Raw genomic sequence first — 25,245 nt, 5'->3', positions numbered from 1 at the left:
GGTGACTTTCAGGTTAGATCAGCACCAGTCATCTGTCTAATGAGAGAGCAGCCAAATGGCCTGGTAGAGCTATCCCAGTGTAGGTCAATGAGTATAGGAAGAAGAGTACTAAATTATTTGCCATATCAAGCAGAAAAATGTTAACTGAGATCATAGCTTAAGCATTGACAATGCCTCTGACTTTACTCTGCCACCTACAATTTATTGGATAAACAGACATATTGACTCTGCAAGGCACACAAGGTGGTGAAGAGGAACTTTAGGATGTTTAAAGCATGCTGCAGGCCTTGGGTAAGTTGTGGGATTCTATAGTGCAACTTAATGTAGTAGAGAAGACTGTGGTGATGTCTTCCACCTCTGGAACAATTATACTCAAGGTTGGCTTCCATGATACTGTGAATGAAAAGGATAACAGACAAGAATGCAATAGATTTTTTATTCAGCTGAACAGTGCATTGTAGAGAACAGTCAGCAAATTGCCTGTAAACAACTTGCAACACAAAAGCTGTAAACATTCATCCAAAGCCAACTTTAGTAATCCATTGATTTAAGAGGCAACAATAGAAAACTGAGGATTTTAAAATCAGAAAGTAATGAGATTTGGATCATGGAAGGACATTGCTCTGCAAAATGCTGCCATCAAGTGTCAGAAACATGGTACTACAGACTGCTGTTGCAGCAAGTGACACTGGTAAACAGGATGTGACGCAGGATACAGTAGTATTATTGTGAAGGAATTTCATTCCACCCACTAGATAAAGCTAGTTAACCTCCTAGCAAAGAGTCAATCGTGCTCGAAGGTCCCCCAGAGTTTGTCAATATCAGAGATGCTTTTGCAGCAGACCTCTGTCACATAATTCCTAGAATAGGGTTACAGGTATATGAAACAAACCATACACAAAACATACACACACGGATCTGTCTGTGCCACATCTTCTATCTTTATTCTGATATACCATAATTTGCCTTGCAGAGACATCTGGCAAACTACCCACGAGTGAAAAGTGACTTGCTGGCAGAGCAAGAGCTGGACATCAATGAGGGATGAGGCATTGGTCTCAGGTAAGGTGCACAAGAGGTGACCACAGTCTTCTCTTCCCCCTACATTCAAACACACTGCAGTGAGAGGATGGGCAAATTGGTTTCTACATCATTCTCCCAAGCGTAACCATCCAACCTGTGGATAATTCATCCTGCAAACTGCGTGGAAAACAATGGTCCAGCAGATACAGCAAACTTTTACAGTATTTTAAAGCTTTTTAAGAATTTGTCTAAGGTGATTTTTAAAAAAGATTTCCTACAGTGTGGAAATTGGCCCATCGGCCTAATGAGTCCACACCGACCCTCCGAAGAGTAACCCACCCAGACCCATTTCCCTCTTGACTAATGCACCTAACACAAAGGGCAATTTTATCATGGCCAATTCACCTGACCAGCACATCATTTCATAACAAGAAGCCTAAAATAAAATGTTCTGGCATCTGTTTCTCAGCTTGCGTTTGGTCAAGAGAAAAGACATTGGTAGCAGTGCAAACATGGCCCTAAATTTGTTACTATATTCACTGCAATGCTGTGTGTTGTAACACTGAGCTGGACCATACATAGAATTCAACTAGCCAGGATTTCTGTACCCAACTGGGACAATGGTTTGAAATGCTAATTGAGGACCCTGGATAATATAGTAATACAGGAGTAAGTTTGATTATAAATCCTGTTTATACTTGCTAGATTTCTTGGCCATTTATCTCTCGAACAGATTCTGGCCTGATTTATATTAGAATGTTATTTAAAATGAACTCTCAAAGCAGTCTGCCGTTTGGTTTGAAAGAGAAAGAGAAAGATTCATACGACAAACCAAACAAAGATGAGCTGTACTCTACATTAATGGGATCAAATTCAGATTGGGGTCATCATTTTACTGAAAAACGCACTTCAGACTGAAAGCAGCACCTCAGATTTGAACTCTCTTTTTAGTTCCCTGCCCATACTGACCTTGGCTTCTGACACTGGTCCAGTTAGATTGAGAAACAGTCCCTCATCTTTCAACTTTACACAGTCATTATTTTCCATGCTTTTTTATGATTTGACTCCATAAATCACTGACCCCATATTTATACACGAGGGTTCTGCTGCTGCTATTTGTAATTCCTCTAATTCCATCTTTTGTTCTATTTCTTGCACCATCACCACATCTTCGCCCATGTACCCTCAGTCCTTTAGGCAATTAATTAGCTTCTTGTTTTTCATCGCTCACAGACCTTTTTTGTTCTTTTCTCCCAACCCTCATCTTTTGCTTATGTTAAATCTCTATCCTCTTCCAGTTCTGATTACCTGAAGCACTGTCTCCTCATGCACTGTCTCCTCGGATGCTGCCTGACATATGCTTTTCCAGTGCCACACTTTTTGACTCCGATCTCCAGCATCTGCAGTCCTCACTTTCTCCTAGCTGCTAGTGGGGGCCAATCTGAAGGGTCACTGAACCCAACATTAACTCTACTTTCTCTCTATGGATGCTGCCAGACCTGTTCAGTTTTTCCAGCAATTTCACTTCTCGATCCTAAAATTACGGAACTGAAAATTGAGTCTAGAAGGCTGCAGTCTCTCCGGGCATAAATGAGATGCTGCTCTTCCAGCTCACACTAAGCTTCACTTGTGCATTGCAGCAAGCCCGAGACAGATGTTGAGCAGGGAACATTGTGGTACATTGAGGTGGCAGGCAAGTGGATGCTCGGGGTCATTTTCAGAGGCAAAATACTATGCTCTGAAAAGCAATCACCCAGTGTGAGTTTTGTCTCCTCAGTGTATAGAGCAGTGAATACAGTAGACTAGATTGAGTGATGTGCTGCTCCGCCTGCAAGGTGCATCTGGGGTCTAGGATGGTGAGGAGAGAGAAAGTTAATGGGAAATCAGTAACAAAACCAGAAATCACTGGAAAAAAACCTCAGCAGGTCTGGCAGCATCTGTGGAGAGAATTCAGAATTAACATTTCAGGTCCAATGACCGTTCTTCAGAACTGATTACAGCTATGAAAAGGTTGGTATATATGCTGAAGATGGGGTGGAGGGGAGGAATAAATTATAGTTGGAGACTGATCCCAGAGGAAGAGAAATACAGTTGGACACACAAAGGAATAGGTAAAGGTCAGCCTGGGGAATGAGTAGCGACTAATGGGCAGCAGTAGTGGTTGATAGAATTGTTTGTTGTAGCAGCCCATATGATGACAAGGCCTGTTGTGAGGGGGTTAGGGACATAGCACAAGGTGCTCAAGCCCTAAAATTGTTGAATTCAACGCTGAGTCCAAGAAGGCTGCAGAGTTCCCAAACAGAAAATGAGGTGCTTACCTTTCAGCTCACACCGACCTTCACTGGAGCACTGCTGCAAGCCCGAGACACAGATGTTGGCCAGGGAACAGGGTGGTGTGTTGAAGTGGCAGGCAACTGGTAGTTCAGGGCCATGAGCTTGAAATTGTGACCCCTAGTTACTGACAAACCAACTAATGGAAACAGAATATCCTCTTTTATCTTGTCAAAATTGCTGTTCGTTTGAACACCACAGTAAGGTCACATATTAATCTTCTCTACTCCAAGAATGAGCCCAATTTCTCTCATCTTTCCTTGTATCTAAAACGTATATTATTCTAGTAAATCTACTTTGCACTCTCTTCAGGGCTTTAACATCCTTCCTTAAACAAGGTGTCCAGAACTGAACATAATACTCCAAATGTACTCTGACCAATGATATTGTAGAGGTGCGGCACCATTTCCTTGCTTTTATACTCTACGGCTCTATTTATAAACCCAAGAATCCTATAAGCTTCCTTAACAACTATTTCAACTTGGCTGACCACCTTGAGATAAGTATGCATTGAACCCAGAGGTCCCCCTGTTCTTATATTCCCCTTAAAGTTGTACCATTGAGCCTGTCTCCACGTATCTCCTACATAAATGCATTACCTCACATTTGTCTGCATTGAAAATCATCTGCTGGGTATCTGTTCATTTAAACAACTTGTGAGTATCCCTCTGAAGTCACAGCATCATTCTCAATTCGCTACTCACCTTAGCCTAGTATCTGCAAATTTTGTCCTCAACATCCATTTGCAAATAATTTATATAAATCAGAAAAAGCTAAGGTCTCAACACTGATCCCTGGAGAACACCACTTTCAAATTCACAATTTGAAGTGACAAAGGAAAAAAAAACTGTACAAAGAAAGAAAAAAAAATCCAGATTCTTGATCCCATTAATTGAAAGATGGTGGCAAGAACAACCAGAAATAGTCAGGAGACTGGAGGAGAAAGCACTTGCATGGAGAATGTAGTATGCTTGGTCCATTGGATATAGATAGGAAATGAATATTCATAACAGATAACTAATATGAAAAGAACAACACCAATGATTAACTAAATTTAGAGAACTTTGGAGAGGTAAATCAGAGCAGGACTTACACACTTAATGGTAAGGTCCTGGGGAGTTTTGCTGAACAAAGAGACCTTGGAGTGCAGGTACATAGCTCCTTGAAAGTGAAGTCCCAGGTAGATAGGATAGTGAAGATGACATTTAGTATGCTTTCCTTTATTGGTCAGTGTACTGAGTATAGGAGTTGGGAGGATGTTACCAGGGTTGGAGGATTTGAGCTATAGGGAGGAGAGGTTGAATAAGCTGGGGCTGTCATCCCTGGAGCTTCAGAGGCTGAGGGGTAACCTTATATAGGTTTATAAAATCATCTGGGGCATGGATAGGGTAAATATCCTCGGGTGGGGGAGTCCAGAACTAGACGGCATCATATTAGGATGAGGAGGGAAAAATTTGAAAGGGACCAAAGGGGCAACTTTTTCACGCAGCAGGTGGTGTGTGTATGGAATAACCTGCCACAGAAAGTGGTGGAGGCTGGTACAATTTAAAAAGGTATCTGGGTGGGTATATGAATGGGAGGAGTTTTGAGGGATAGGGGCCAACTGCTGGCAAATGGGACAAGATTAGGTTAGGATTTCTGATCGGCATGAACAAGTTGGACCAAAAGGATGTTTCCATGCTGTACATCTCTATGATTCTATAACTGTGTAAATGTCTCCCCCTCTTGGTAAAAGATCCTGGTGAGGAGACTGCACAAGAGAAATCTCAAAGACTTAACACAATGTGATCTGAAAAATTAGTAATTTGAAACTACACAGTGGAAGTTCTACAGGTCATTCTTGCATCCTCAACCCATTACATTGGAGTGTGCACAGATAACTACTTACATTCTTAACCATATTGTTTGAAAGCTTTACGTTAAATTTAGTTTACTACCAGACACCAGTCCATTTACACGCTTTGCTCATTAACATGTTCTCTATCTCTTTTGTCATCCAGTCAGCTCTGGATTTGTTTGTCCTACTTTTTCCATTCTCCTTCCCCATCTTTTCTGAACATTTTGTAACCAAAAATGTCAAACATGTCCTGCCAAATCTCAAGCCAGGTCTATTATTGCCACATCATAATTGCACATGGCAATTTGTGCCTGTAACCCTCCAATCTCATTTACCATATTCCACGCACTCACATGCACATTCGCTGATTTAGATTTTGTTGCTTTCTGCCTGACTCTGACTTCACTTAATGACTTTCTAAGTATTTTGTGCACCATGGTATCTATGTAAAACACAGTCTCTCTTGGTTCCCACACTTCTCGTGAACCAGCTCTTTAAAAGAATCTTTACTCCTGTATTCAAACTCTCCAGCATAAAAAGCTTAATATATCTTTTGCCTTCCTAATTGCTGAACGTACCTGCATTTGTAATGAAATGGATCACTGTCTCCATGTTTATGTATGTATCATTTTTACCATCTGGATTGTAGAGCAGTGGCATATAGGGTTGTGGTAACTTTTCTGAAGAGCTTTTAAAAAATGATCTTGGTCAGGCAGTCTTTCTGGAGCAGTGACCTCATCCAGTATCTGTCAGAGAGCATGAAACTTTTAGACATAATGGAGAATTGTTTTTAATGTGGTGGTTTATGAATGTGGGTAAACACGGAGAGTCATCAGCTAGTGTTTTTTTTTGGTTCAGGATGATCAAAGATTGACTGATTATTCGGAAACCCAGAGATCAAATGTTATTTGGAACTTGAACAATACTTGGCTGGGTTAGAAGCAAATATAGCTTCTCTCTAAAAAAGGAGAATAGAACAGCTCATGGCAAGCACCACTACCTCAGTAGAAATATTAAGTTTGTGCAACATCCAAACCAGGAGTATCTGGTTAGAAATTTGCAGACTACTAGGGACTGAGAAAATTTAAACTCTTAGATTTGTGCATACTCATGTAAAACAATTTCACGTTTCACATGTAAGAATGGAGGAAGATCAATTAAGTCAAAATTAGTAATTAGATATATAGCGGTAACCTCTATGAATTTGAATCACTGTGAAGTGACATCAGAGAACAGCTGTGACTTTGTTTTGCTGTGCATTTTAAGATTTCTTTTCTAATTATGTTTGATCTCATTAGCTTTTTTTTGTGTTTTCACCATTTTATAACAAAATTCTGTTCTATTGTTACAGAAACACTGCAGCCTCAAGTGACAATGTTTCAATTAATGACCATCATATTAAATAACTTTAAAAAAATAAATCTGTTCGGCCAGAACGACTTCTCCAGTAGTAGTCTCAGCTGGGATCATAAAAATGTTAACTTTCAGTGATGGATGAATAAGGCCACCTGGGTCTCTTTGAAAATCAACATTTTCCAATCTTTCACCATTTAAGAGAAACTGTTTTTCTTACCAAGGTTGACAATTCCAAAGGTTTTCATATCATTTTTCATCTGCCAAACTCTTGCCCACTCACTTAGTCAGTTTAAGATTTACTTGAAGCATCTTTGCATTCTTCTTACAACTCACATTTCCACCTAGTTTTGTGCCATCAGCAAGTCTGGAAATATAATATTTGGTCCCCACATCCAAAACATTTATTTTTTTCACACCCATATTTGCTTATGGCAGCTTGAACAACCATTTCCCTGAAATGTTGAATATCAGCAGAATCTTTAATCATAAAAGGACCCAGTTGAACTCTGCAGATCTAGCCTTGTTAATACACTTCCCTCTGATTCTTCCGAACTGTTACTGTTGGAACTTCCTTCATTAGAAAACTGTCCAGAATCTGTACTGGTTTGACCATGGTCATCACTTATCTCATTTCCAGTATTTGGTAAAGTTAAAGAACTGGAGTATGTACTCAGGTTTTCATTTTTAAAAATGACTTTGAGTTGATCACAGCACTCTTCAGCATCTTCCTCTGGTGCTAGTTCAATGAATGCATTCTGGGTAGGTTCACTGAAATACTGCAACAATAAACAAAAAAATGATAAATAGAATTGTAATCATTTGCTATATTATTTATGCCAAGCTAAAGCATGTCTATTTTAAAAAAAAATTCCAGTTGTATTGTGTTGTTTGTAAACCCAGGACATTCAAGTACCTTACGAGCAAGAAAATATAATTTACAGCAGTGTCACTGCTGTGACGTAGAGAAATAGTCAGTAAGAACTCTCAAACAGCTTCAGATATAGGATCAATAACATGGAAATATACTTGCTAGGACACCAAGATTTCAGAGTGCTCTTATTGAAGATCTTTTATTTCCACTAAAGGGCAAATGGATGTTTTAAAGTCAGATGTACAGCACAAAAACAGGCCCTTTGGTCCAACTCGTCCATGCCAACCAGATATCCCAACCTAATCTAGTCCCATTTGCCAGCACCTGGCCCATATCCCTCCAAACCCTTCCTTTTCATATATCCATCCAGATGCCTTTTAAATGTTGCAATTGTACCAGCCTCCACCACTTTGTCCAGCAGCTCATTCCACACATGCACCACCCTCTGCATGAAAATGTTGCCTCTTAGGTCTCTTTTATAGCTTTCCCCTCTCATCCTAAACCTATGCTCTCTAGTTCTGGACTCCCTGTACCCAGGGAAAAGAACTTTTCTATTTACTCTATCCATGCTACTCATGATTTTATAAACCTCTATAAAGGTCACCCCTCAGCCTCCGATACTCCTAGGAAAACAGCCCCAGCCTATTCATCCTCTCCCTACAGCTCAAATCCTCCAACCCTGGCAACATCCTTGTAAATCTTTTCTGAACCCTTGCAAGTTTCACAACATCCTTCCCATTGAAAGGAGACCAGAATTGCACGCAATATTCCAAAAGTGGCCTAATCAATGTCCTGTACAACGCATCACGACCTCCCAACTCCTGTATGCAATACTCTGACCAATAAAGGAAAGCATACCAAATGCCTTCTTCGCTATCCTATCTACCTGCGACTCTACTTTCAAGGAGCTATGAACTTGCACTCCAAGGTCTCTTTGTTCAGCAACACTCCCTCGGACCTTACCATTAAATGTATAAGTCCTGATAAGATTTGCTTTCCCAAAATGCAGCACCTCATATTTATCTAGATTAAACTCCATCTGCCACTCCTCAGCCCATTGGCCCATCTGGTCAAGATCCTTTTAGTTTAATATCTTGGTTGAAAAATACACCTCAAACAGTACACTAGTTCTTCAGTGATGATCAAAGTGTTGACTGTTTGGTCAATAATTAAAAACCAAATTAATTTCTCAAGCCTTTGGAATGTAGCTCAACCCCACAACATTCAGTTTTAAAAATCAAAATGCTTCCACTAATCAAAACTAACATTTTGTAAATAAGCTTATTCCCTGCAAATTGTGAAGTGCCTTCCTTTCTTCACCTTCACTTTACTACTAATTGGATATGACTAAGTTGCAGATGAGATCCTGAGATAGCTATTGGAATTCAAAGTCACTATTATTTCTCAAACTTACCTCCAGAAACTCCAACCCAAATACATGGAGGGATACTGACAAAATATATGGGAAATATTTGTGAATGTAAACCTTGGAATTGGTGATTCCTTGTAGACATTATTCTTAAAGAAATATTTTCTGTGCACTGCTTCTAATTCTTTCGATTACTTAAGGAATATTTTTCATGGGAGCTTTCAGCCATCTTTTCAAGGTGAAAAATGTCAACTAATTCCCTATAAACCTATGATACCGAAAAGGTTTAATACCTTGATTATACTGCTGTCATATTAAGACAAGTGTTGACACTCAAGTGAAGGCTAGAGTCCAGTTTTCAACAAGTCCACAATTTATGAATCAAACTGTGGACTTGTTGAAAACTCAAACATATTTATGAATCAAAATAAAATATTTAATGTAACAAGCGTCAACCTGTAATCAATTTCTCAACAGTTTGCAGCATGACTCAAATATCTGCCTTAAAAAGAAGTTTGCTTTTAAAAAGATATTCAACATTTAAATTTGAAATAGAACACATACCTCTTGTAAATGCTCTGGCAAAATGTGCGGTGGAAAGAAGGCATACTTTATGCATCGGTATGTGCAATATATACAGAATAAGCATCCTAATGTCACACCAAAAATAACCACCAGCGAGATGATAAAGGTTACACCAATCTGCCACCGTGGAATAGGACCTATACAAAATTAGAAAGAACACCTCGAAATGGATACTATTTCTTGAGAATAACTCCACAACAAAACATATTTAAAGAGCACATAAAATGCAATAAAACATCCCAAGTCACATCACAGGAGCATTATGGACTACGATTAGATTACTTACAGCGTGGAAACAGGCCCTTCGGCCCAACAAGTCCACACCGATCCTCCGAAAAGTAACCCACCCAGACCCATTGCCCTACATTTACCTCTTCACTTAACACTAAGGGCAATTTAGTACGGCCAATTCACCCAACCTGCACATTTTTGGACTGTGGGAGGAAACTGGAGCACCTGGAGGAAACCCACGCAGACACGGGGAGAATGTGCAAACTCCACAGAGACAGTTCTGAGGCGAGAATTGAACCCAGGTCTCTGGCACTGTGAGGAAGCAGTTCTAACCACTGTGCTGCCCCATGATATGAGACTACTTAAGGAAACATTGGGCCAGGTGACTTCAAGCTTAATCAAAGCGATGGTCTTAAAATACTATCTTAAAAGGAGGAAATAAGGTAGAGGGGTGAAGAGGAAGGATATTCAATAACTGAGGGTCTAGACAAGTGAAGGTGCAGTCACCAACTGTATAGTGATTAAAATTAGGGATGCTCATGAGGCCACAATCAAGGGACTGTAGAGGGTTGTGGGAATGGAAGAGATTGCAAAGACAGGGATTGGCAAGGCCAGGGACAGATTTCAAAATAAGAATAAAAACTTTAAAACCAAGCCATTGCTTGATCAGCAGCCTATAGAATAAAATATTCAATTTAACACATTACTCAGTTTGCTATATTTAACCTCTTCAAAAGGATTAATTTAATTCAGTATTTAAATAAAAGACACCTAACTCTATAGAATCTAATTAAATTAATTTCCTGTTTAGTACAATATTTTGAGTGATAGGAGAATGGGACTTAGTGTAAGAAATGGACAGTGGAGTTTGGATAAACTCAAGTTAGACCATAAGATTACAAGGGATGTAGGACGGAAGTAGACCTTTTGGCCCATCAAATCTACTTCATCATTCAATGAGATCGTGGCTGATCCGATAATCCTTAACTCAATTTTCCTGCCTTTTCCCCTTAGACCTTAATTTCCTTATAGATTAAAAATCTGTCTATGTCAGCCATGAATACACTTGATGATCCAGCCTTCACCATTCGAGGAAGTTTACAGATTCACTATTCTTTGAGAGAAGCAATTCCTCCTCATCTCTGCCCTAACTGGGTAACTCCTAACTCTGAGATTGTGTCCTATTGTCCTAAATTTATGGAAAGTACAATATGGGAGACCAGCGATGTGTGAATTGGAGCACTAATGTCTAGAGGCAACAGACATAAATGAGGATTTCAGCACGAGTTGAATTGAGACTGGGAGAAGCTGTGTGATGTCAGAGGTGGATAGGCAGCCTTAGTAGTGGCATAAATGAGGCAAAATAATTAAATCAAATCACCACAAGCACCAAAACACCTTAGTGCCACTGGATAACTAATACATCATGCTTGATTTTTCTCAGAGTGGAAAAGTGTGGGGTCTCGGCAGCAAATGAACTAATGGCAGTGTGAACAGTAACAAACAAATCTGCCAATAGATTGGGTAAATAAGAGGTTGAAACAGAATAATTTTTTTGTCCCCTATCTCACTAGCTTCTCTTTACACCTTCAGTTGACAGTTTGACTGACACTGATTGAACTAAGAGTGCAAATCCTTTGAAACAGAAATGCTTGAGCTGCCAGACCACCTTCTGACAGCACCCCGAGCAAAACTGCCCTTCGGCTGAGACAACATGATTCAGTCAGAAAGACTACTACACTCAATATTTTCAAAATTCCAACCCAAATAGGAGCAGAGACAAGACTAAGCATGTTTGTGCAAGTTTAACATATGCCTGCTCAATCACTTGGTCAGGGAAAAGCATGTGCTGTGGAAGCATGGGAAGTTAAAGAATAAATTATTGCTATGGGTAGTAGGTGTTGAAGACGGGGGTGTGCTTTTTTTGTTATGCGATACAACCACTAATATTTTTAAAGAGATATAACTAAAAGCATACCTTTAGTCATTTTGCATACCACCTCACTAAACTGTCCTTCCACTCCAATTGTAGAGCTGAAAATCTGAACACGCAGACAGTATGTAGTCCAAGGTTCAAGTTCCAGTGACACGAGTGTACGCGTGCTGTTTTTCACCTGTAATTTAAGTAACTAAGTTAATACAGAATTATAAATCAAATTAACACTGTTCAATTTGCTACAATTTTATCACTCCAAAGAATTTCTTTAACATGGTATACAGATTGAAAGCATTTGATTCCTCAAAGTCGATTGTATTCTAATTAGCATTTTTGCGCACACAGCATCAGGTAAGTATTGAAAGTGAAGCATTAATAGCAAAACCACATTTTCATGGTGGGATATGGCCAGCAGACAAAATTATATTAGCAACCAATGCATCCATGGATCAGAAAGGAAGAGGCATTATCAATTTTATTTCATCGAAAAAGAAGTGTACTTTGAAGAGCAATCACAAAGTTAACGCTAATATCCTGACAGTTGGAAGTTTTCAAGTTCTCAACCAAGTGCTTGGCAATCTTTTCGGTGACTAAAATGGAGGTGGAATGCAGACAATGAATAAAACTGTCTGAAAATATACAAAACAGAAAATATACCAGATAAATCTATGAAATGACTTTCTATAAAGTGGATACTGACATTTCTCTTAACATCAGGGATGGAGACTGGTTATCTGATAGTATGAGACTGCTCAATCTGATCCTGTCGTCAACACAGTAGTGCTGAAAGTGAGCAATCTTGGTGGAAATTAAGTAGTTTTAAAAGATTTTTATACTACTTGTCAAGTCAAGCAGCCAAGTTCAAATAGACTTGAAGCTCATAAATAGCAGGCATGACTATACCATGAAAACAACATGGACTTATGACAATTAAGGACTTTCAGTGTGCTTTAAAGCAAATTAAATACTCTTTTTGAACTGTAGTCACCTACGCAACATAGGAACAATGACCAAAGCTTCAAAATGAACATGGTAACTATTAAAGGCAATGGATGCATAATAGGTAAACAGGGGAGGTTGTCAAAAGCCTCTTTAAAAGGTACTTCAGCAGCGCAACCTTATAAAGAGGAAAAGCAATGGCTTCATTTGTATTACTTGGCACAGATTACAGTAGAAGTATTATATTTAAACTCAAAATCTTTGGCAATATTTGCACACGGGACCACCATGTCCAATTTTGATTGTTACAGTGAAGGATCTTGATTCTGGACATATGACACAGAATGATCCAAAACTTTGAAGTATTTGGATAAGTTCCAAGAGTTCAAAAAATTGGGGTTATTCACTTCCAACGGTATTAGATTAAGTTTTAAAAATGACATAATTGAATACTTTCAGCTTTGACAATGCATAAAAGGTCATTAGTCTGAAACTCACTGACAATCAATGCATTTACAAGGAGTTAAAAATCAGACCCATTTAACTTTTACCACAGCTTCATGCCTGTTGAGAATTTCCAGCACTTGCTGCTCTTCCTTAAAATTAAAAATCCAAATATCTTCCTGTTATATTTATTCATAGAACTGCAGAGCTGGAATGGTGATAGCAATAATGGCAGATAAGTCCATGAAATGATTTGATAATAAGTAAAAACAAATTGTAACAGAAGTGTTGCTGGATAAGGATCCAACATAGTCCATGAGTAGAATGGGATAGGTGAATGCAACTTGGTGCAAACGTTTGTTTAGTTTAAGATTATATAAGATGAAAGATGGTAGGCGATTGGGGAAACATTGGAACACCGAGAACTAGTGACCCAAATACACAGATTATGGTTTCTGTTGCAGATTAACTGCGGCAGGGCAGACAGGAGTAATGTTATGCTTGCATGATTAAACAGCATTGCTAATAGGGTGCATATGAAATTGGAAGCTCACAGTAGTCATATGGGACATCAGATTTGTGATGTGTTTCGTTCACCCTCAGACACTCCCCAGGGAGAACTATTCTGCTGTTAAGTTATTAGTTGCAATTGAAGTTAGGGGCAACCAGAACTCCTTGTGCTGTCTGGAATATTTCTTCCTGATTTCCAAACAGCTTTCTTTTAAATTGGCTATTTAAGAAATAGCATTGCAAGTATGTAGAAAGTTGCTCTGTTAATTGGATGAAACAGGATTAAATGGACCCAACTGCTTTGATCCTGTTAAAATTAAAATAGAACTCCTGATGGAGTGTAATATTCTATTTTTTATTACCATCAACCTCATTGACTTCAGTTCAATTCCAGATATCAAACAGACTATTCTAGTTTTAATTGTTCCTAGTTTAACAGCTAGCAACATCTTCTTCATTGCTCCATAAACATGTGCAATCCTAACAATAACCAATGACAACAAGTCTTTGTTGAGCAAAGCTGTGATATAAAAACCATCACAGGTTTGCAAATCCTTGTACGACCTCAATTCACATCGATCCACCCCTCAACTCTAACTGCTTCCAGGTCAAAAGATCCTTCAAGACCTTTGCGCTCCCCCAATTCAAGCCTCTTGCACATCCCTAATTTCAACTGCTCCATGTGATGAGTTGTCAAAATGCAAAAATTGAATTCCTTCTGTAAACCGCTGTCACTTTTTTGTCTTTTTAAAATGCTCTTTAAACCCCCCCCCCTCTACAGAACATTTCTAAAAAAAAGGATTGATCAGTGCATCCCTTGTTCATTCAGTGAAATGTCAAACTCCCGTGAAGAACTTGAGACTTCTTACTATAAAGGCTGTGACGACACGGGATACATCCTCCTGCTTAATTTAAAACCAACAACACAGAAAAGAATCATCCCGAGCAGTAAAAGTTCGAGTGGCCAAGTACTAAGTAAAAATCAACAACTTTATTTCTTAAATATAACAGAATAATTAACTAACCACTATTTACAATTTCTTTCTCTAACCTATCTTTTACCTTCCCTTCTATACTACTAGTCCGATAAAACTCCCAATTAAAATTTACAAAACAACACTTCTTATCTCAAAACCAGGCAGCTGTACGCTGTCTTCGGATCTTCCTGTGTCTTCTTTTCTCCTTGTTAGAAATTTCTGTGTCACAGGTTACTGATCGAAAAGGTACTTTTAAGAAAGATATTTTCTCAAGCAGGGCTTGAGGTTAAATGCCAGTGCTTGGCAATTCTCCTCTCAACTGTTCATTTTTCCCCAGGTCTTATACCCCAGAGCATTGGATTGTGCCAGCTTTTAAGATTGTCAATTCAAACTTGATTGGAAATTGGTATTTGTTGCGGGATATGATTTAAAATGATTGGCTGAATTTGAATTTGTTTTGGTCTCCAGGCAACAAGCTAATCAAGTTGTTCGACCAAATCTAAAGCTGATTGGGGGCAGATGTTCATAGGTAAAGGGATGGTTGGAAAATGGGAAGACTTCAGAAATTAGATGAGAGTCCAGAAAAAGTATATTCCTGTTAGGGTGAAAGGAAAGGCTGGCAGGTATAGGGAATGCTAGACGACTAAAAGAAATAGAGGGTCTGGTTAAGAAAAAGGAAGCATATGTCAGGTATGGTCAGGATAGATTGAGTGAATCCTTAGAAGAGTGTAAAGGCAGTAGGAGTATACTTAAGGAAGAAATCAGGAAGGCAAAAAGGGAACATGAGATGGCTTTGGCAAATACAGTTAAGTAGAATTGAAAGGGTTTTTACAAATACATCAAGGACAAAAGGCTAACTAGGGAGAGAATAGGGCCCCTCAAAGATCAGCAAGGCGGCCTTTGTGTGGAGCTTCAGGAGATGGGGAAAGAGACTAAATGAGTATTTGGCATCAGTACTTTTTGTGGAAAAGGACACGGAAGATATAGACTGTAAGGAAATAGATGGTGACATCAGGAAAAATGTCCATATTACAGAGAAGGAAGTGCTGAATGTCTTGAAATGCATAAAGGTGGATGAATCCCCAGGACCTGATCAAGTGTACCCTAGAACTCTGTGGGAAGTTAGGGAAGTGATTGCTGGGCCCCTTGCTGAGATATTTGTATTATCGTTAGTCACAGGTGAGGTGCCATAAGACTGGAGGTTGGCTAATGTGGTGCCACTGTTTAAGAAGGGTGGCAAGGACAAGCCAGGGAACTATAGACCAGTGAGCCTTACATTGGTGGTGGGCAAGTTGTTAGAGGGAATCCTGAGGGACAGGATGTATTTGGAAAGGCAAGGACTGAGTAGGGATAGTCAACATGGCTTTGTGCGTGGGAAATCATGTCTCACAAACTTGATTTGAGTTTTTTGAAGTAGTAACAAAGAGGATTGATGAGGGCAGAGCGGTGGATATGATCTATGGACTTCAGTAAGGTGTTCAACAATGTTCCCCATGAGAGACTGGAGGCCTGTGACCAGTGGATTGGTGCTGGGTCCACTACTTTTTCATCATTTATATAAATTATTTGGATGTAAGCATAAGAGGTATAGTTAAGTAAGTTTGCAGCTGACACCAAAATTGAAGGTGTAGTGGACAGCAAAGATGGACCAATGGACTAAGATGTGGCAGATGGAGTTTAATTCAGATAAGTGTGATGATCTGCATTTTGGGAAAGCAAATCTTAGCAGGACTTATACACTTAATGGTAAGGTCCTATGGAGTGTTGCTGAACAAAGACCTTGGAGTGCAGGTTCATAACTCCTTGAAAGTGGAGTCGCAGGCAGATAGGATAGTGAAGGCGGCATTTGGTATACTTTCCGTTATTGGTCAGAGTATTGAGTACAGGAGTTGGGAGGTCATGTTGCAGCTGTATAGGATATTGGTTAGGCCATTGTTGGAATAGTGTGTGCAATTCTGGTCTCCTTCCTATCGGAAAGATGTTGTGAAACTTGAAAGGGTTCAGAAAAGATTTACAAGGATGTTGCCAGAGTTGGAGGATTTGAGCTACGGAGAGACGTTGAATAGACTGGGACTGTTTTCCATGGAGTGTCGGAGGCTAAGTGGTGACCTTATAGAGGTTTGTAAAACCATGATGGGATGAATAGGATAAATAGACAAAGTCTTTTCCCTGGGGTGAGGGAGTCCAAAACTAGAGGGCATAGGTTTATGGTGAGAGGGGAAAGATATAAAAGAGAACTAAGGGGCAACCTTTTCACGCAGAGCGTGGTATGTGTATAGAATGAACTGCCAGAGGAAGTGGTGGAGGTTGGTACAATTGCAACATTTAAAGGGCATTTGGATGGGTATATGAATAGTAGGAAGGGTTTGGAGGGATACAAGCTGGGTGCTGGCAGGTGCGACTAGATTGGGTTGAGATATCTGGTTGGCATGGACAAGTTGGACCGAAGGGTCTGTTTCTGTTCTGTACATCTCTGACAGAAAGTGTTACATACATTGTTGCCTTATTGAGAACACTGATGCAATGTCCAGTAGTTCTGTTGCTTTTAACTCTCAAAGTACACCCACATCTTCATAACAAGGCACTGTTCAACATATGTAAACTGTTGTTGCTCTGCCTTGTCATGTTTTCCCCAAAGCAAACAACTTCTTGACGAAGGGCTTTTGCCCAAAACGTCAATTCTCCTGCTCCTTGGATGCTGCCTGACCTGCTGCGCTTTTCCAGCACCACACACTTGACTCTAATCTCCAGCATCTGCAGTCCTCACTTTCTCCAACTTGAACGAAGATAAATCCTACATTTCAAGAATGGCCAAGTATATATTAAAAATACATCAATATAAAGCAAGTTTAGGTTGGGCCACAGCTTCACTAATAAATGGGAGAAAGAGAACTATTCACATTTCCAATATAGACTAACAGGTTATAATACATTGTAAACATGTGCTTCACAGAACATACATGTATAGTTTTGTTTAAATATTTTTTCCAGAAAATTATCCTGTATTTAATATCTTTGTAAGTTTTCTGGATGGATTTGCTATTTTCTGTTTGTAGGTCTGAGATGTAGACATTAAGAGTATTTTCGTTTGAGTCCACTTGTATCGACGGAGGACCGATTTTATCTGTAATTTTAAAGAAAAGATTCAAATCAATGATTAAATGCAGAATTACTATTAATACAGATTTATGCAGATAATTTAAAAACTTTTACTTCATGAATAATTTAACTGTTCTACAATGTTGAATCTCATTACAAAGCTATCATAAGTCTACATTTTGATCCTGGCCCATTATGTATTTTAGTCAGAAGTTCAAAGTTCTAGATCCATACAGAGTCAGAATTACTTTCTGATGAGGGGTCATTGACCTGAAACATTAACATATTCTATTCTGTACTATGCTCCTGACCTATTAAGGATATTCATCAGTGTCTGTTCCCAATTCCTAGTAATTAGGATGGTGAGGTAGACTTAAATGTCATCAATAGAGATGTGACAATTAATAGCTTATGGATAATATTGCCCAAAGGGCAGCATATAGATGAAAAAAAAGGAGACATCAAGGATAGAAATAGTTACTGATAGCTTCTGGCTGTGATAGCTAACAGAACCAGGAACTGTAATCCCAGATGTTAGAGAAGCATTACAGGATGTTGCAGTCAACTGTGTTGAAAGCTAGACAAGTTGAAAGGACAAGGCATATAGCTTATCATTGTCACACTTTTATAGGATGCTATTTGACTTTAAGAACTTCAGTGGAGTAAATACTGGATTGGAAAGATTCAAACTCTTCTGGGAAAGACAAGTACAGATGTGTGAAGAGACAGGATTTTGAAGGATGTGCAGGGAAAGGAAGGTTGGAGATGGGGTTCAGAGTTCAAAGGACAATGGAATTAAGGGTTAGTTTGTTGAGAGGAGGCTGATGGAGGATTTCTAGAAGATACACACATTCCTGAAGACAGAGAACCATTAATAATGTCAAGTAACATGATGAACAAGAGGTAAAACTAGGAATCTATAAAGATTTATGCGAGGTAGGCAAATCTGACAGTGAAAAGCTGAACCAGTCATCTGTCCTAATCATTCAAGCCTGTGTCTTTTCAACTTAAGGACTGGTGTTAAAAGCTAAATTGGAACAACAACCAGGGTGAGAGAGATTAATGGTTATAATGGGAGCAATGGCAAGGGTGGAAATGAAGATGTGGTTAAGATGATCAATAACTGAGAAATGTTGAAATGAACAGAGAATCGAGGACTGTTTAAGCTAATGTACCATGCTCTTACGTCCTTCCGGTATCTATTCTCATAGAATCATACCTTATAGAAAAGACCCAATGGCCCATCAAGTCCACACTGACATAAAAAAACTACTCTAAATCTGCACTCGTCCCATTTCCAGCATTTGGTGCAAAACCTTCAATATTATGACATTTCATAATCTAAATATTTTTCTACTTCAACTATTCTCCGAGGCATTGCATTCCAGGTCTCCAAAACTCTCAAATCCCCACTTTCAACTTCAAATTATGCCCCTCATTATTTACCCTTCACAACTAAGGAATCAAGTACTTGAGAAAAAACTGAATAGATTGGGTGTCTGGTTGCTGTGGATAAGTTGGATCAAAAGATTTGTTTCTGTGCTGTATGACTCTAATAAACAAGAGTTTATCTTGGATCAATTCTTAGCTTTGGTCCTCATAAAGGGGGTCAGTGATTAAATCCAGTCACCATGAAGTCAGCGTCTTGGCTAGTCAAGGAACACATGATGTAGCACAGAAACCTCTAGCCAGTCTGACGGCATCAGGATTTCAAGTGGAAAATGAAGAATGTAATTTCGTGTTATGCATGGACCCAAAGTACTCCTAATTTGGCATCATATTCAGACAAGTCACAACAGATAGGGCAACTGGAAAAATATACTATTGCTGTACTTTAAAGGGTGACATAGATGGATAAAATATTTTGTTTGCACTTAAATCATAATTTTTCTGAACTAATGACATCCTAATTAAAGTCACACTTTATAAAAACTCTAATATCCCTTAACCTGCAGCACAAATTCATTTGAAAAATAACATGGTATGTCAAAATATCACAAGCTATTACCTGTGAACTGGATAATTTACTTATGTGGTCAGCTTGAGAATACACAAATGGAACCCACTGAAACACTACTTAGACTGTCATGCTGCAAAGTATTACGTTACATACTTTGCAAAGTCTTTCCACGAGTATCACAAATGACACTGTTAGTGTAGAGGCAAAACTAAAATTGGCTTATACCAAATATGCACTTGATGCAGAATCCTTAAAGCTAGCGGAAAGGTTTCCATTCCAGCAGAATTTCCGTGGATTGAATTCACATGCCAAAGGTGGAAAGCCCTAGTGGCCCAAATATTGTTTGATTTTAATCACCAAAAAGTTTCTTACTGTGTTTATAGGGCGCAAAGCATGCTGATTTCAACCAAGCTGATGTTTGATTCCCCTGTTGTGCTCGTAGACGGAAGGTATAGCTTCCAAAAAAATGGATGTTCTTTGAAGTTAAATCACATTGTGTTTCGTTGATGCTTTTACATCCCTTCACGTCTGACCAGTTTCCAACATTACTAAGAAACAACAATTAACAATTCAGTATATTGCTACAAGTATGAGTTATGAAAATATGTTTCAGGGCAATGCTTTTAAACAAAGGATAAAATAAAAGGGTTATTAGTCTCCAGACGTTCTGAAGACTGCCTAACAGGTCTAGATTGAATAGCTGTTAAAGATTAAAGGGAGACCCGTTGCTTCACTGGAAAGAACGTTCAAACTGTTCATGCCTAAAGGCAATGATTGGAGTGTCTGTGTTTACACACTTTCCACTCCTAGGCAGGTTGCGAATGTCAAGTTAAATAGTTATAAATAAATGTATTTTAAAGTATAAGATAAAATACAATTGGGATTTAAACAATAGACCCATGCGATACACATTGACTTGGAGATGGGAAGGGCTACTAAGACATCCTGGCAGACGCTCACATAAGGAATTGGGAGGGAGTGTGAAGCTACAGGCTGAAAGACTCTGCCATGTAAAGAAGAACGCAGGGGGTAGTTTACATTTAGATTGAAATGATCAAATTAATGGGGATTTGAAAATAGTCTGGAAAATGTGCTTACCTTGTGCTGGAAAGAAATCTCCAGGAGAAACCTGACCATGTAAAACTAATTGGAGATCAAAATTAACTGGCTTGGAAATGAAAAGTATTGAAGTAAACCTCAAGAATCAAGAATGACCTTGGGCTGGTTCTGGGAAAAGTGTCTGTTTCCTTAAGGGACAGATTGAAGTATAACTGTAGCTGGAGAGATTTCCAGCTTTATTACAAGTAAAGGAGAAAGTTTTGTTTTGTGTCTTAAAGCAAGTTTTAATAGTAAGTTTTGAGAAGATTTATAGCTCAGGTTGAGGTTCTGCATGTAGGTTTGCTCGCTGAGCTGGAAGGTTCATTTCCAGATGTTTCATCACCCTACTAGATAACATCTTCAGTGGGCCTCAGGCAAAACACTATACATGATTCCTGCTTTCTATTTATTTGTCTGGGTTTCTTTGGGTTGGTGTTGTCATTTCCTGTTCTTTTTCTCAGGGGGTGGTAAATGAACATCAACTAGACACAAAAAGACATGACCCTCTCTCATTAGTATCCTTACATACAGATAACCAAGGACACCACTTCGACTGGGACAACATACCCATCTTAGGACAAGCCACATAGAGACATGCACGAGAATTCCTAGAAGCTCGGCATTCCAACTGGAACTCTATCAACAAACAGATCCATTTAGACCCCATCTACCACCCCCTGAGAAAAGAATAGGAAATGACATCACCACAGGAAATGACAATACCAACAAAAAGAAACCCAAGCATATAAATACAAAGCAGAAATCATGTACAGTGCTTCACCTGTGGCCCACTCAAGGTGTTACCTAGTAGGGTGACGAAGTGTCTGGAAATGAACCTTCCAGCTCAGCCAGCAAACCTACATTAGTCTAATCAATGTTGCTTGTTGCAGTAAACATTGCAAAAGTTGAAACCTTGTGTGATCCTTTAGATTAGTGAAAGAACTCAGCCTTCTTTTTGAAATTCCATTTCTGCCATTGTAACAAAATGATAAAAGTTTATTATGTAGTACAAACACAATTTCATTTCAAACAAGCTGAATAAACACAATAATGCAAAAGCAGCTTAAATTCAATGACATGCAAAATAGTAGTGCCCACCAGCAAGCCAATTCACATGCTGCTTATGATGAATAGTACAGACGCTGGTCAGAAGAACAGCCAGAATATGCCACCCAGAAAATTAGGACCATTTTGACTACACTGGGAGAGTGAAACAGGAAATATGGTTACAGATAGAGAAAAGGACAGGGCATAGAAAAAGCATACATGCAAACTAGTTTTGGAAATTGCAGAGTGATTATTATACCCACATTATCGTGAATTTTTTTTATTATGTTCACACCTTTTCACACGTACTTACGTATTAATGTTCAGTATGTGGTTTACTTGTGCTTCACAAATTCTGGTAAGACCAGAGGATACAAATTTAAATAAATTGAAAACATATTTTACAGTGAACCTTTTACAGTAATGAATAAAAAAAAAAGACAAGCAGGTTCACAGATATAAAATGTATCAAAGAAATTAACATATATCTAGATATTAGCCTGACAGCTTATAGCAAAAAAAAAGTAAATGCCCAAATTTTTTTTTAAAAGAAGTTTTTTTTCTTGGAATATGGAGATTCCTGGCATGGCTACATTTGTTCCCCAACACTAACTGTCCTGGAGAAAGTGGTGGTGAGTTGGCTTCCTAAACCCCACAGTATATATGGTTTTCCATTTTGATGTTTCCATAACTATTTTGTACAACTGAGTGACTTGCCAAATCATTTCAGAGACCAGTTAAGAGTCAACCATATTTCTGTAATTTGGAATCATATGTAGGACAGACCAGGTAAGGACCAGGTTAGGCTTTTATAAAAACAAATGACAGTTTCATGATCACCATAACCAAGACTAGCTTTCAATTCTGAATTTTTATTAATCGAATTTATTAAGTTTAAACTCCATGAACTGCTGTAGTGGGATTTCAACCTGAGCCCTTAGAAAATTAGCCAGAGTCTCTGTATTATTAATCCAATTACATTACAACTAAAATAAAACCAAGAACTGTGGATGGGGGAAATTTTAAACCGAAACAGAAGTTGCTGGAGAAACTCAGCAGATCTGACAGCATCTGTGGAGAGAAAGCAGAGTCAATGTTTCAGATCCAGTGATGCTTCATCAGACCCTTCTAAAGAAGGGTCACTGGACCTGAAGCATTGACACTGCTTTCTCTCCACAGATGCTGCACACCCGAGTTTCTCAAGCAACATTTGCTTTTGGTACATGACCATTATATTACTGCTTCTCCCTGTGGAGTTACAAAGTGCAAAGAGACAAAAAAAAGTGATTTCTCATAATAATTCGACTCATCCAACACAAGAGGAGTGCTTAGTGATGATCAACCAGGGCATGATGCTCAACACCACCTATGTGCTAATTTAGATCTTCATATACTCATCAACGCCCACCTATATATCCAATGGCTGTGAAAGACATCAACAGTTTTTACTAAGTTGGATGGAGGTAACATTTCCTTCAACATAAATCAGAATGCACCTTGTGTGCTTTTCCAGTCACCAGATTCAAATGGGTGTCAGCCTCTGGTCTACCAGCATTTACCAGGTTGCAGCAAAGCCAAACACAGGTCTAGTGTTGAGGATAAAGAAAAACATGAATGAAGAACATAACAGCTGAAATCAGCAGCCATAATTTTGAACATGAAAGTGATTTTGGTGCCAAATTTTGGTTGTGAGCTTTCACGGTTTTCCAGTGATTTCCTAAACCTGCTTTCACAGGGCAACTTAAAGGTACCCTTGCAAAGCCAGGCAATCAATCCTTAGCACAGTCAAAGAACTGAAATATTTTGCATCATGAATACCACCATGACACAAATGACAGAGGTTATCTTCAATGCTTATGATAGCATTGAAGTCATTTAGATATTAGGATATTACCTTGAAACAGGAACAAGATTTATTAAATCAAATCACATTTAATGATCTTGCTTACTCATTCAGTTAAAACACTAAACCTTTATAACCCCAAAGCTAGACTGTTCTAATAGTTTTCTTCCTAACCTCTTATTTTGATCAATCTCCATTGATCCCCTTGTCCCAGTAAATCTCTTATGATTTTCTCGATTAGCTTCAAGAAATCTCATCGCTAGGTGAGGATGACAGTGAAGTTATGTCACTGAAGTAGTAATCCAGAGCTTCAGTGTGATTCTCTGGAGATATGGGTTCAGATCCCACTAAGACAGCTGGTGGAATTTAGATTCAATTAATAAATAGTTAATTAAAAACTGAAAGCTAGGTGTCAATAATTTCCATTCGGGGAAGGAAATCTATTGCCTTTATCAGGTCATTGTCTTAGAGATGTACAGAACGAAAAAGACTCTTCTGTCCAAGTTGTCCATGCCGACCAGATATCCTAACCTGATCTAGTCTCATTTGCCAGCACTTGGCCCATATCCATCTAAACCCTTCCTATTCATATACCCATCCAGATGTCTTTTAAATGTTGTAATTGTACTACCTCCACCACTTCCTCTGGCAGCTCGCTCCACATACGCATCACCCTCTGCTGAAAAAGGTGCCCCTCAGGCCTATTTTATAACTTTCCCCTCACACCCTAAATCTATGCCTTCTAGTTCTGGACTCCGCCACCCCAGGAAAAAGACTGTCTATTTATCCTATCCACACCGTTCATGATTTTATAAACCTCTATAAGGTCAGCTGGCCTTCATGTGACTCCAAACTCAGTGCAATGTGGTTGCGTTGTAACTGTCCTCTAAAAGGGCCTAGCAAACTACTCATTTGGAATAGATAGGGAATTTTTTACATGGAATAGATAAGAAATGCAGGCCTTGTTAATGACACACATACCCTGCAAAAGAAACTGACTGATCATTTCACGTGTGTTCAGGATGCACATGTCTCTGTTGCAAATTACTTCACATTCCTCGTTGACACAGGACCTCTGTTACTTTAGTGGCCTCTGGAACCTTCTAACAAATTTCTTCTGGAAAACCCATCTTTAATATTCTTTTGGTCCCTACTCAGTTTTGTTTTTCTCACCCCTGCTCCATGTTTTCACCTTTACTTCTGCAGTGTGAAGTGCGATAAGATCATTTTCTGTATCCAAGAACTGAGAATTACTAGTTGATTTTCAAAAACTTAAATACAAGAATTACTGGCTTACCTTTTGCACTGTACAGTATAGCTCACACTGTAATTATCTCGTTGCACATCATCCCATTTAAGCTCATACTTTAGATTATAAGCATGAATCTGTAAATTTGTAGGTATCGGTATTTCTCCAAGCACTGCCAGAAATAAAAACAAAGCAATGAATGTCATATGCACTGAAAAATAAAAGCAAAAGAAACTCCAAATGTTTTAACCTTTCCTGGACAAGTTAAGACTTTTTTTCATACAATTTACAGTACAGAAGGAAGCCATTCAACCCATCTTGTCTGAACCAGCTCCCGAAACAGCTACATCCATTCTCCAGCGCTTTTTTTGTAGCTTTCTAAAGTCACCACATTCAAATATATATTCAGCTCACTTTTGAAATCTCACATGGAAACTGCCTGCACCACTCTCCCAGGCAGCACATTTCAAATCCTAACAACTGTCTGAGTGAAGAAGTTTTTTCTCATCTCATTTCCAGTTCTCTTGTTGACAATCTTGA

The 25,245-nt window shown here is 38.8% G+C and overlaps 1 protein-coding gene across 4 annotated transcripts in view; it reads right to left on the bottom strand.

Annotated features, from left to right (window-relative positions):
- Window positions 1-422: 422 nt before the first annotated feature.
- The window catches only part of LOC140486422 (interferon alpha/beta receptor 1a-like), a 39,394-nt gene continuing 14,571 nt past the window's right edge, over window positions 423-25,245 (bottom strand). For 2 of the 4 annotated variants that reach the window (XM_072585530.1, XM_072585528.1), the window contains exons 2-8: window positions 24,754-24,877; window positions 21,927-21,968; window positions 19,841-20,016; window positions 17,370-17,533; window positions 11,582-11,717; window positions 9,352-9,509; window positions 423-7,323 (exon numbers count right to left, since the gene is read on the bottom strand). In XM_072585530.1, the coding sequence (XP_072441631.1) occupies window positions 7,027-7,323; window positions 9,352-9,509; window positions 11,582-11,717; window positions 17,370-17,533; window positions 19,841-20,016; window positions 21,927-21,968; window positions 24,754-24,877 (1,097 nt within the window). In that variant the 3' untranslated portion in view covers window positions 423-7,026. The remainder of the gene's footprint in view (window positions 7,324-9,351; window positions 9,510-11,581; window positions 11,718-17,369; window positions 17,534-19,840; window positions 20,017-21,926; window positions 21,969-24,753; window positions 24,878-25,245) is intronic. The other 2 variants (XM_072585532.1, XM_072585529.1) reach the window with 1 other exon arrangement.

Source organism: Chiloscyllium punctatum, chromosome 15 (assembly GCF_047496795.1).
Source record: "Chiloscyllium punctatum isolate Juve2018m chromosome 15, sChiPun1.3, whole genome shotgun sequence".
NCBI classification, from domain to species: domain Eukaryota; kingdom Metazoa; phylum Chordata; class Chondrichthyes; order Orectolobiformes; family Hemiscylliidae; genus Chiloscyllium; species Chiloscyllium punctatum.
This window is presented reverse-complemented; position numbering and strand designations above follow the sequence as displayed.